We start from the raw sequence: 14,187 nt of genomic DNA, 5'->3' as shown, positions 1-14,187 counted from the left end.
CTGAGTTTTCTTCGACACCTACATGACTATGGATGCACAAATAGGGTCAGTAGTCAGCGGATCGCACCATCTGCTGCACCTACTACGCAGACTTATTCCATTTATACCTAAAGAGGACATAGCAGTCGTGGTGGGAACAATTGTTAACCCCAGGCTGGACTATGCAAATGCCCTCTAACTCGGACTCCCAAAGTACCAAATCACTCGCCTGCAGGTCGTCCAGAATACGGCCGTGCGACTGGTGACTGGGAAAAAAACATGGGAATCAATCTCCCCATCACTGAGAAGCCTTCACTGGCTACCAGTGAAAGACAGAATCACTTTCAAAGCACTCTGTCTAACGCATAAATGTATTTGGGGAAATGCCCCCCAATATGCGAAAAAATAAAGGCCTACAACTCCAATCGCGTGTTGCGATCCTCCAACCAAAATCTACTCCAAATCCCCAAAACCAGATACAAGTCCAAAGGAGAAAGAAGATTTGCTGTCCAAGGCCCTCAACTTTGGAACACTTTACCAACCTCCATTCGGTTGGAGGAGAACCACTTGGCCTTTAGGAGAAAGCTCAAAACCCACCTCTTCTGAGCTCAAAGGAGAAATGGTCAAACAAGCACCCAGAGGCGATTCAGTTCGCATGTGTAGTGCTATATAAGTTTTTCACTCACTCACTCAGGATCTGGCAAAAAGATCTTATGGGAAAGCCTGCTATTGATAGTATTGATAGATAGTGGCTCAGTGTTGTACTCAGAAGCAAGTGGAGATCACTGGAGTACCGGTATCTTCTTCAGTGATTTCCAGCTTCCCGGGCATCGGCATACCCCACTTTTAAGCACACAATGAGGTTTATTTACTAAATCTAGAAAGCACAAAATAAAGCTCACTTCTGCATATAAACCAATGAGCTTCTAATCCCAGTTTGTTCAAATAAGCCTGGTAATAAAACCTGGAAGCGTATTGTTTTTTATGCAGACGTGAGCCTAATTTTGTGCTTTTCAGCTTTAGTAAGTAAACCCCATTGTGTACTTAAAAGTGGGGTATGTCTGTATATGTATAATTACATTGGTCCAAGCTGGATGAATGTTACTTTGTATAAAATATCCTTGAATTCTTCTTTAATGCCCGGTACACACGATCCGATTATCGGACGAATGATCGTCCGTTTTTTTTTGTATGCTAATCTCACGTAGAATCTGATGAGTTTACTAAAGTCACGAAAATTCTTGTACGGCAGAATAAAAAATCAGAAGTGATGTCATGTGTTGTAATGCATTTGTATTGCATTTTCGAATGACAGCTGTACTGATTAAATGAAAATCGTACGATCTGGCATCGTACTAAAAGAAAATTCCATGCATGTCCGATAGAATAAAATCGGATGAACTGTTCTGATCGGCTCTCGAAAGCTCTGTACTAACGATCCGATTATCGTACGATCGTTTCGAAAGCGGCATTTTTCGTACGATTTTCGGATCGTGTGTACGGGGCTTAAAGCGGGAGTCCACCCGAAAAAAAAATTTAACGGCAGATTGGGCCTAATTACGGGAAGCAGAATCGGGTGTTTTGTTTAAAATCAATGCAGTACTTACCATTTTACAGATAGATGTTCTCCGCCGCTTCTGGGTATGGTCTTCGGGACTGGGCGTTCCTATTTGATTGACAGCCTTCCGACGGTCGCATACAGCGCGTCACGAGTTGCCGAACGGCGGTGCGGCTCTATACGGCGCCTGCGCACCGACGTTCGGCTACTTAACGGAAACTGGTGACGCGCTGTATGCGACGGTCGGAAGGCTGTCAATCAAATTGGAACGCCCAGTCCCGCAGCCCATACCCGGAAGCGGCGGAGAACATCTATCTGTAAAACGGTAAGTACTGCATTGATTTTAAACAAAACACCCGATTCTGCTTCCCGTAATTAGGCCCAATCTAATGTTAAAAATAGTTTTTTTTGGGTGAACCTCCACTTTAAGTCTTGCAGCAGCATTTATGATACATTGTAGATATGGGAGTCTTTTTAGTAGTATTCTGTATTGGAGAATATTATTGTAGTGAAGGATAGAGATTATGAGAGTGTGGGTTGATGGTCTTCTAAATTGGGATGGAGTTTGGAAATGTATAAGTGGAATGAATGAGAGAGCCAAAGGTATTCCAAAGATATTTAACTTGTGGGATCTTCAGAAAAACCTGGTGTCTTCACTAGAATTTAACCAAAGGTTTTGTTTGCAAAAAAAAAAAAACATATATTAATAATAATTTATTTGGTCCTATTTTTAAGGCAAATTTGCAAAGAATTTCAAGATCTTCTAAGTCAAGACAGATCGCCTTTGGGCTCCTCTAGACCCACTCCAATCCTAGACCTTGACATTCAGAGACACTTAACGCATTTTAGGTAAGAAAATTATCATTTGGCATTATGGTTTCCTATGATTTTTCTATCGTGCTCCTATGACACAAATGTTGCCAAACTACTAACTGACACAAATATGTGATACCAAATTTTATACATGTAAGTGTTGAAATTTTTCTTTTAAAGGCTGTGTTCACCATTCAAAAATAATAAATGCACGTAATTTAGCAGGTAAAAAAATGTGCATTTAATTTTAGCAGATCACAGATGTAATGTTAGCACAGACTTCCTCTAGCTTTGTTGTCATATACCATTTAACCTTTTAGTTACAAAGCTAGTGGAAGACTGAATAAAGCACACTGAGAAGGGGACTCACAGCCCATTCTAACTACAAGTACATCTGCCGCGGTGGAAAATGGTACTTGTAATTTTTTTCTTTCACAGGAATATGAACCCTGCACAGCCGTGCTGTTTTCACAAAATGACAACGGGTGCAGGCTGAGGATCCCCCACCCACTGTCACAGAGAGGGGAGCACTAACGGTGGATGCATAGGAGCATGTTCCTTTTAATATATGTTTTACATGTTCCTAAAAGTTGAACGTAGTCTTTAAAATTATTTCACACTATTTTTTTTCTTACAAAAATTCCCATATCTTAAATTCAGCTCTTTAACAGATTTGGCTGAGGATTCCTTGGCATTAATTTGACTTACTGGCACCAAGGCCAAATTTCTGGATTGTGTTTTGGATAATAGAAGTGGTCATAGAAAAAAAAACAATGGTTATTGCTTTTGTTACAAAAAAAACAAATTAAGTTAAAAACACCCTACATTGCCCCATCATTGTCAGCATTAGAGGATCCATGAGCCAAGATGCAAGTCTTGTTAGGAGTTTTCCAAAAAGCAAAAGAAGCCCCCTAGCAAGACCTAGTTTTGGCACCCCTATTCATTTACCCCATGCCAGTGGAGATACCCCATCTACCCCTGAGTGGAGATTCTTCACTATTTAGGTATCAGGAAGAGCAGGACATGGAATCAGTGGACAGTGGTAGGCATTATATAGACACCTGCTCCCAAAGTAAAGTTTCAGCTTGTGACGTGATCACAGCATTTGAAAGATGCCATGTAGCCAAATGCCGAGAACCACAAGAAAGCTGATGCGGGAATACGTGGAAAGCTGTGTCATGTAAAAACCATGACTGCATTATCTAAAGTCAACAGAAAGCTGTCCCAACCATAAAATAACCAATTTGTTTTATTTGCCCAAAGGTTCACAGTCATATTTTGATCGATTGACAACTATAGAAGTAATCTATATACAGGTCCACAAATCAGTGGGAAGGGTGTCAGCACCCATATGACCCAAATGTATTATAGATTGGCCCCTAGCTCTCAGAGGGCCCAGCTGCACAAAAGTTTTATCTGCCCCAACTCAAATTACTTGAAATAAGTTTACTTTCTCATTTGCCCAATATGCTTTCTGCATTTCAAAGAGGTAGCTTAGATGCAACTTTCTTTATAATCCTTGCAATCTAGGTGTATTTTTTGTTTACCTTTATCATTTATTTATGTCGAGGACTAAGAATTTTTTTTTTTAATTGTCAGATAAAGATAAATGATCTCCTGTAAATAATGCATGATTTTCAGCCAGCAGGTGGAGCTACAGGCACCTTGTTAAATGGTTACCAGGTGCTTACCTTGCCTTTGTTAAAAAAATAAAAAATGATTGATGCACTCCTCTCTTTTTACCAAATTGAGTTATAATGAGCTGAGGCATGTATGCTTGGAAGTAGGGTGCTAGAATCAAGGTCATATGTGTTCTTCATTAAAGAACTGGCAAGTGCATAATTCAGTTCTGGGTTGTGGGCTATAGCAAGCATTTTAAGCATCCATTGCATTTGGGTTTTGTAAATAAGGGTGAGGCTTACCTGTTACATACCTGGAAATTGAGAACCTGTTAGGTTAGTTGATAATCTTAGTAAATTAGACCTACAGACCCAAAATAGGGGCATGACCAGTCCAGAAAGTATTTGCAAGCTAAATAATTAATGATAACTGAGTACATTAATCTGTATAAGTTTAAAGAGCTAATCTACAAAAAATGTAAGTGGTTGCAAAGACTGAAGTTTTTTTTTACCTTCATGCATTCTATGCATTCTAGGCTGTCCTGGGACTCCCTCACCTCATTGACTGAGACAGCAGTGGGAGCCATTGGCTCCCACTGCTGTCAATCACAGTTAGTGAGCCAACGAGGAGAGAGCAGGGGCAGGCTGAGTCATGGGACAGGGCTCGGGAGTGGTTTGCTATCGGGAGCACTGGTCAAGGGGGAGGAGCACTAGCGGGGGACCCGAGAACAAGAGGATAGGGGCTGCTCTGTGCAAAAAACATTACACAGAGGACGTAAGTATGGCTTTTTTAAAAAGTCGAACCTTTAATATCACTTTAATACTTTACGAGTGGTCTTTACATACCTATTGACTTAAAATATTTTTGGGAGTCTCCAGAGGAGGGATATCCCTGCTGTTTTTTTGCCTCATTAACAACCCACCTTGAGACATGAGTGATCTCAACCCCCTCAGGTGGCCCCATTCATGTTGCATTTCTAATAATACCAGTAACTTTATGTGACCAATGGTTTCTGGACACCTGACCATAACAACTTATTGGACATCCCAATACCAAACCATGGGCATTAAAATGAAATTCCCCTTTATGACTTCTACATCCTTCAATCTTCTGGGAGGGATTTCCATGTGATTTTGGATTGTGTGTGTGGGAATTTTGCTCATTCAACCAAAAGAAAATTTGTGAAGTCAGACCTGCCTCACAATTAATTATACATGTCCTAAGGAGTTTAATAGGGTTGAGGTCAGAGCTGTGTGCAAGCCACTCAAGTTCTTCTACACTAACCTCATTGAACCATGTCTTCAGTCCTGTTGGGACAGAAAGAGGCTTTCCTAAACTGTTGAAACAATGTTGGAAGATTGTCCACAATGTCTTTGTATGCTTTGATATGAACAATACCCCTCTCTGGAAGCACCTGAACTCCATAATTTTAAGGGGTGCCATACGTTTGGTCAAACAGCTGGTTGATCATCAGGTGTGCACAAAATATTACCCTCAAAGTGTAAATGAAAATCTAACAGGGAGAAAGGGAACTTTGGCTTCTCCTGGAAATCAAGCACACAGATTTCAACAAAAGTCCTTCATGAGATATGAGAAATATCTAACAAAAACTATAATGCAACTGAAGTGATCTGACCCTTTAAATAACACTAGCAACTAAGTCTGTTATTTAAAATTCTGACTTCTAAGCTCTACATGTATTTTATTTATTTGTTTGCACCATTGTTCTCTAATTATACAATATAAATTCTTGGCACAATAGAAATGTACAAGGTAAATGAGCTTTTCTAAGTAAAGAGGGTCCCAGTTGAGTAACTGCATAATTCTGAGAAATAAATTGATTTTCGGAGCAATCTCATGTGTTGTTTCAAGGATATTGATCGTTCTAACTTTATGTAAACAGCATTGTTAAGCACTAACTGTAAGACCTTATTTTACATCATATTTTGTTTTTCTTCAGTTTTTAGATTGTATTTTTTTATTTAATTTCAAAGGGTGTGTTTATTTATCTGCATAGATCATCTGTGGGTATTGTATGCTGACACCATAGTCCCGTTTTTAAATCCTTTGTTAAAATGATGGGGGAGGCATGTCAGAGATGCTGATCATAACGTGAAGGAAACTCTTCCTTTTTTTTTTTGTTAAATATGATGTACAGTAATCTTTCCAGCCACGTAGTATAATGACAAAATGACAGATTAATAAGATTGCATAATAATGATTGTGTGATTACATAATGTGATATTGTGTATGATATTTTGTTCAATTTGAAGCTGGTACTGTCATAAATCAATCATTGTGTCACAAATAATGAAATAAGGTTTTAATGATAATATTAATTTTAAAGTATATGTCCAGACAAAATGTTTCTTTTCAGTTCTGGATAGAGTAGGGGAGGATTTAAACCCCTGGCAGGTTTTATTAATTCAAATCCTCTCCTGGTGACAATGGCTTCACCAGACAAGAAAATCTCAAACAGAAACACTGACAGAAATAAAAATGTTATTCCGCGTACACACGATCGGATTTCCGATGGAATAAAATCTGATGGAATTTTCAGTCGGAATTCCGATGAAGCTGACTTTTATCAGTCTTACCTACACACTGTCAGGCCCCGTACACACGGCCGAGGAACTCGACGTGCCAAACACATCGAGTTCCTCGGCCAGTTCAGTCCTGGAGCCGCCGAGGACCTCGGCGGGCCGAGTTCTCCCATAGAACAACGAGGAAATAGAGAACATGTTCTCTATTTCCTCGCCGAGGTCCTCGTCGGCTTCCTCGGCCGAAAGTGTACACACGGCCGGGTTTCTCGGCAGAATTCAGCCAGAAACTCGGTCGGAAGCTGAATTCTGCCGAGGAAACTGGTCGTGTGTACGGGGCCTCAGACTAAATTCAGACCGTCTAAAACGCGGTGATGTAAAACACTACGATGAGCCGAGAAAAATTAAGTTCAATGCTTCCGAGCATGCGTCGACTTGATTCTGAGCATGCATGCTTTTTTCTCAGATGGAATTCCACATAGACGATCGGAATTTCCCATCGGATTTTTTTCCATTGGAAAAATTGAAAACATGGTCTAGTTTTTTAAACCGATGAAAAAAAGTCTGATGGGGCCCACACACGATCGTTTTTTCAGATGAAAAAAGTCCATCGCACTTTTTTCATCGGAAAAAACGATCGCGTGTATATGGCATTAGTAGCCCTGTTGGCTTTTTTTTTGCTGTCTGTGTTGTAGATTTCCTTTCACTTCCTAAATAATAAAAACATTGGGCCAGATCCATGAAGCAGTTACGCTGGCGTATCTATTGATACGCCGCGTAACTGCTAGGTTGCTCCGGCGTATCTTTGTTTTGTATCCACAAAACAAGATACGCCTGAAGCTGGGCTAGATCCGACTGGCATATGTCTTAGTACGCCGTCGGATCTAAGGTGCATATGTACGCTGGCCACTAGGTGGCGTTTCCGTAGATTTCCGCGTCGAGTATGCAAATTAGCTAGATACGCAAATCCACAAACGTACGTCCGGCCGGCATATTTTTCTACGTCGTTTCTGTAAGGCTTTTTTCGGCATAACATTACCCCTGCTATATGAGACATAGACAATGTTAAGTATGGACGTCGGGCCAGCGCCAAATTTTCCGTCGTGTACGTCATTTGTGTAAAACGTTCGCGAATAGGGCTTTGCGTAGAATGACGTTCACGTCGAAAGCATTGGCATGTTGCGGGTTAATTTGGAGCATGCGCACTGGGATACCCCCACGGACGGCGCATGCGCCGTTCAGAAAAAACGTCATTTACGTCGGGTCAAGACGTATTAACATAAAACATGCCCCCATCTCATCCATTTGAATTGCGCGCCCTTACGCCGACACAGTTACACTACGCCGCCGTAACTTACAGCGAAAATTCTTTGTGGATACGGGAAATACGCTGTAAGTTACGGCGGTGTAGTGTATCTGAGATACACTACGCCGGACGTAAAGAAGCGCCACGCTACGTGGATCTGGCCCATTGTCATCAGGTCAGAAAATGACGGAAAATCTGTCTAACAGAGCAGTGAAGATTCTTCAGGGGTGCTAATCCTTCTCCACAAGCAAAAAAGATTTTGGCTGGACATGCACCCTAATTATTAAGACTAAATATATACTCTGGTTTCTCTTCAAATCAACAAAATCATTTGTTTTTTACCGGAGATTTCCATGGAACAAGTATCAGTTTACTCCAATTTTTTGGAGGCCTGGTGAAAACCAACGGGCTTAAAAAACAAAAAAGGCGAAAAATAATTAATGATATAATTAATATTATGTATTTTGTTATAATATTAACTATTAATATGATTAATGAATGATAAAATTAATAATAAAAGACAAGAAATACAGCATTTATTGTACTGTTTGACATCTTAAAAGCCCTATGTCTTGTGAATTTAATTTATACATTTACTTATGGACCTTATTTTATCTGCTTTTTCTATTTTAGTTTGATTACCCATGGTTTTGGAACCCCAGCAATATGCGCAGCTCTTAGCACTTTCCAAACAGTCTTAAGCGAAATGCTAAATTATTTGGAAAAACACACGACAAACAAATCCGGGGGAGTTACAGAAGGCAGTCAAGGAAACGGAAACTCGGAAAAAGGACCCTTGCGAAAATCTTCTGATGTTGTGGTCAAAGATGCCAAAACTGAAAAGACTGATTAGCCTGCCCAATTATATCCAGAGTTTTTTTGCTGCTGATTATTTTTTTCTTTTATATATACATATAAATATATCTTTAGTTTAAACTATACAAGGGACCAAATCACTTATTCTTGAACTGTAAAGTTATTTGACAAAACTTTTTTCACATTTTTAGTTTGTTTTTAAATTCTGAAAAAAAAAATGAATATATATAATGATGCAAACGATGTTCATACGTCCAACAGGTCTCACTGCGGATGTAACTTTCAGATTTTTTTGGTCAAGATTTACTTTTTTTTCACTTGTTTTTATTCAACGTTATCTGATTTTGGTATGCAGAAAAAGCACCATATGGAGAAAATAAAAAAAACTTACAGAGGAGAATAAAGCTGAAAGCAATCAAATTTACTATGTTTTATGTTCATCGTATTGTGTTAAAAAAAAATGTTTTGATTTAGTTGTAAAAAAATTGCATGTCACAAAAAGCCTCCACTGAATTAGAAAAAAAAAAATGTCTTAATTCATAAATTTATAAGTAAATGTGTTTTTTTAATTAAAGTCCTTAGATTTTCATTATTTCAAATTAGCATGATCAAATATTGAATTCAAATATTGTTCCCATTTGATAATTACTTTTAATGAGATTTAAAGGTCAGAATTTACTATAATAGGTCTATAAAATGTTAACATAATGCTATGTTAACCATCTTGCTGAGACAGATACATGAAAAGTGATAAAAGGTCCTAAACTTAATTGCTTTAAGAGGAAAAAAGCTACCCACAATGAAAAAGTGTATGGCCTCGTACACACGACCGAGGAACTCGACGGGGCGAAACACATCGTTTTCCTCGTCGAGTTCCTTGTTAGGCTGTTGAGGAACTCGACAAGGCAAGTTTCTCCATTCCCGTCGAGGAAAAAGAAGACATGCTCTCTTTTTGGCTCAACTGGATCCTCGACAGTTTCCTCGTCGAAAAATGTACACACGACCGGTTTCCTCGGCAAAAAAAAAATTCCAGCAAGTTTCTTGCTGGTTTTTGCCAAGAAACTCGGTCGTGTGTACGAGGCCTATCACATAGAGAAAGTGTCAGAGAGTTTGGCCAATTGGGCAGAGCGGAGGCACAATTTTTGTTGTTGTTAGTGTGATGAAGTGACTTTAAAGCGGTGGTTCCCCCTTAAAAACAACTTTTTTTTATTCCACTGCCCCCCCACATTACAATCGAATTAAGGCTCTTATTTTTTTTTTGCTGCTGTACATACCTTGATACAGCATCTTCACCCGTGCATCCGGGTTGCGAGTCCCGCAGGAGTGGGCGTTCCTCACATGATGTTGATTGACGTTTTGCCCAAAAACAAGCTCTCCCCCCGTCGCGTAAGCCGCGTCACGATTGGCGAAAGGAGCCGAACGGCGATGCGCATGCGCAGTATAGCGCCGACACGCCGTTCGGCTCCTTTCGCCAACCGTGACGCGGCTTACGCGACAGGGGAGAGCTCGTTTTTGGGCAAAATGTCAATCAAACACATGTGAGGAACGCCCACTCCCGCGGGACTCGCAACCCGGATGCACGGGTGAAGATGCTGTATCAAGGTATGTACAGCAGCAAAAAAATAATAATAGCCTTAATTCGATTGTAATGTGGGGGGGCAGTGGAATAAAAAAAAGTTGTTTTTAAGGGGGAACCACCGCTTTAAGTACTTACCTTTCATGAAGAATATGCTGTCCAGGCTCTTTTCAGTGCTGACCACAAATCTAAAGTCCCATTTAATTGATCATATGATTATTGCTAAATAAGAAGGATCACACTTTAGATTGTCTGATCGTCACTTATTATTTTCAAATAATCATTTATACAAACTTTCATAAAAAAAATAAAAAAAAATCTCAGTACATTTCATGACTTGAAGAATGTCACTCAAAAGTACTTCAAAGTGTTGCTTTTAAATTCGATTTTGGAACAAATGGACTTTGCCGAACAGAAACCACATTTGTTATAAGAAATGTATTCGTTCATGAAAATGATTTCTTAGAATTTTCTTATTTCTGCGGTAAAAAACAAATATCGATTTGACCTCAATAATGATTACATATATGCATCTGTATCTGTATATGCAGTAAAGCATGCTTATTATACTCACTGTGGAACCTAAGGGGTTAACCCTCTGCAATGTGTAAAAAGGCTATTTTATCCTGTCTTCTCTGATCTTCCCCTTCTTCCAAAGTCCCCAATACATCTCCTGATAAGACAGGTCTGTTTGAGGCACTCTGCACATGCTCAGTTTGGTGTGTATTGCTAGAGTGTTTGTTTTTCCTTGGGAGAGTGCATGTGATCAGCACAGGGCCAATCAGCACTGTCCAGATAGAGGGTCAGGAGTCCTGCAGCCTTATAGGACAGTCGGAGGAGACTGAAAACTCCTCCTACAAGCTTTAACTCGACACTGATAGAAGACACAAGACTGTTATATACTGCTGATGAGAAAAGGAATTTAACATTTTCTTAAATAATTGAATTTTCATGTTATGTGTACTGCAGGAGACCAGATATAGTGAACTCAGGGTCCTGAGTTTAGTAACACTTTAACCATACTTTACCTCCTTCATGACCGGGGCATTTTTTGCTATTCAGCACTGTGCTAATTTAACTGGAAATTGCGCGGCCATGCAACATTGTATACAAATTAAATTCATATTATTTTTTTCACACAAATAGAGCTTTCTTTTGGTGGTATATGATCACCACTTTTTGTGTTTTTAAATTTTTTTATTATATAAATGAAAAAAATGAACATTTTTGAAAAATAAAACGATATTTTCTACTTTCTGTTATAAAACATACTTGATAAAAAAAATCGACTTTCTTCATAAATTTAGGCCAAAATGTATTCTGCTACATGTCTTTGGTGAAAAAAAAACAAAAACAATACGTTTATATTGATTGGGTATGTGTGAAAGTTACAGTGTCTACAAACTATGGGATATGGACTGGAATTTACGCAGCTATTGACGCTATACTTGTGATGGCGATAATCAATGACTTATAGTGTGACTGTGATAGGGTGGCAGGTCAATCTGCCACTAACAGACATTGGCAAAGAGGGTCACTAACTGACACTGATGTCGCTAGTGACACTAGTACAGTGATCAGTGGTAATACTGTACATTGTACTAATGACTGGTTGGGAAGGGGTTAACATCTGGGGGCGATCAAGGAGTTACCTGTGTGCCTAACAATGTGTAATGTGTGTAGTGTGTGCTGCTTCCACTTTACTATCTGGCTGTTTTTTCTCCCTGCTTTCAGGGAGAAGAAACAGCCAGGTCACTGTTCCTATGTACACATACTGTAGGTGTGTGTTTCTAAATACAGAACTCTGTGTGTGAAAGGACACCACCGATCTTTTCTTAAAATCATTGGCTGAAATCTGGGGCCAAACTGGTGCTGTGTCCAATCACAACACGGGTCGGCATGCACGCCCCGAAGACAGACGGCGACATACAGGTATGTTATCCAGCCAGCCTGTGCTGTCCATCCACAGTAAATCTACTGTAGGTGGGCAGCAGGTAGTGAAAATGAAAATTTGGGAAATTATACTAGTGTATGGACAGCTTTTGATTCTAGGTCTTTACTTGAGCTCATATAGGGATATAGAATCATCCTGTAAGAGGCATCCAAATTTATATATTGCATATATTGCATATTCAGACTCTGTTTTTTGCTTTTTTTTGGTGGAGAGGTTGTTTTGTTTCGGGTAATAGTAAATGGTGGTGGTGGTAGGAGGGCAAGTGCTGAGGGTAGTAGGGTGGTTGTAGTGGCAGCTTTGTCCTGATTAATAGTGGCAGACAGTGATTCTATTTTAACGCTCCTCTATTTCTACTGAAGTCTATGGTTTAGATGACCTCACTGAGAACTACAGACTTTCTATATGGCTAACTGCACTTAGGAAACTGTTACTAAACAGGGATTCCAGTCACTCCCTTAAAGCATTAAGTCAAAGATTAACCACTCAAGACCCAGACCATTACGCAGGTATAGGACCTGGCCAGTTTTTGCGATTCGGCACTGCGTCGCTTTAACTGACAATTGCGCGGTCGTGCGATGTGGCTCCCAAACAAAATTGGCGGCCTTTTTTTCCCACAAATAGAGCTTTCTTTTGGTGGTATTTGATCACCTCTGCGGTTTTTATTTTTTGCGCTATAAACAAAATTAGAGCGACAATTTTGAAAAAAAAATCTATATTTTTTACTTTTTGCTAATATAAATACCCCCAAAAAGGATATAAAAAAACATTTTTTTTTCTAAGTTTAGGCCGATACGTATGCTTGTACATATTTTTGGAAAAAAAAATCGCAATAAGCGTTTATCGTTTGGTTTGCGCAAAATTTATAGCGTTTACAAAATAGGGGATAGTTTTATTGCATTTTTATTAATATTTTTTTTTTTACTACTAATGGCGGCGATTAGCGTTTTTTTCATGACTGTGGCATTATGGCGGATACATCGGACAATTTTGACACATTTTTGGGACCATTGTCATTTTCACAGCAAAAAATGCTATAAAAATGCATTGTTTACTGTGAAAATGACAATTGCAGTTTGGGAGTTAACCACTAGGGGGCGCTGAAGGGGTTAAGTGTGACCTCTTATGTGTTTCTAACTGTAGGGGGGTGAGGACGTGTGACCTCATTGATCGCCTTTCCCTATATCAGGGAACAGACGATCAATGACAGCGCCACAGTGAAGAACGGGGAAGCTGTGTTTACACACAGCTCTCCCTTTTCTTCAGCTCCGGGGACCTATCGCGGGACTCCGGCGGCGATCGGGTCCGTGGGTCCCGCTGCCGCGGACATGGAGCTTCGGACCGGGTCTTAAAGAGGACGTACAGGTACGTGCTTGTGCCCAGCCGTGCCATTCTGCCGTACCCTGGCCGTATTCCCGAGTCTGGCTCAGGGTGGAATTTCAGGACCAAAAGCAGTAACCCCGAGCCAGACTCGGGATCGCCTCGCAGAGTCCACAGGCATGGTTTACTTACCTTGTCCCTGGATCCTGCAAAGCCGCCACGCTGTATGATCGAGCTGTGTCTCCTTGCTCGATTCACAGTGCCAGTGTGCCACCGAGCTCCGTTCCCTGCGATGTTACGACACACGGGGGCGGAGATCGGCGCCAAATTTAAAAAAGTAAATACACACAATACATACAGTATACTGTAATCTTATAGATTATAGTACTGTATGTAAAAAATACACACCCCCTTGTCCCTAGTGGTCTGCCCAGTGTCCTACATGCACTTTTATAAAATAAAAACTGTTCTTTCTGCCTGGAAACTGGAGATTGTCCATAGCAACCAAAAAGTGTCCCTTTATGTCAAAAGTGGTTTTAGAGCAGCTAGAAAACAGCAATAATAAATTAGAATCACTTGCACAATTGAGCGATAATGATTTGTGGGGAAATTCGTCATATTATTTGTTATAATTATTTATATTTATTTATTGTATTATAATTTATGATTTTGTGTTTCAAATTTTATCATACCCGGGATGTCTACTAG

At 39.9% G+C, this 14,187-nt stretch overlaps 1 protein-coding gene across 3 annotated transcripts in view; it reads left to right on the top strand.

Moving 5' to 3' along the window:
• Positions 1–9,206, top strand: part of TFAP2D (transcription factor AP-2 delta) — a 40,110-nt gene extending 30,904 nt beyond the window's left edge. For all 3 annotated transcript variants that reach the window (XM_040348370.1, XM_040348371.1, XM_040348372.1), the window contains exons 7-8: positions 2,273–2,386; positions 8,450–9,206. In XM_040348370.1, the coding sequence (XP_040204304.1) occupies positions 2,273–2,386; positions 8,450–8,669 (334 nt within the window). In that variant the 3' untranslated portion in view covers positions 8,670–9,206. The remainder of the gene's footprint in view (positions 1–2,272; positions 2,387–8,449) is intronic.
• Positions 9,207–14,187: the final 4,981 nt, after the last annotated feature.

Source organism: Rana temporaria, chromosome 4 (assembly GCF_905171775.1).
Source record: "Rana temporaria chromosome 4, aRanTem1.1, whole genome shotgun sequence".
NCBI lineage: Eukaryota > Metazoa > Chordata > Amphibia > Anura > Ranidae > Rana > Rana temporaria.
Note: the sequence above shows the minus strand (reverse complement) of the source record. Positions and strands in the feature narration are given on the sequence as shown.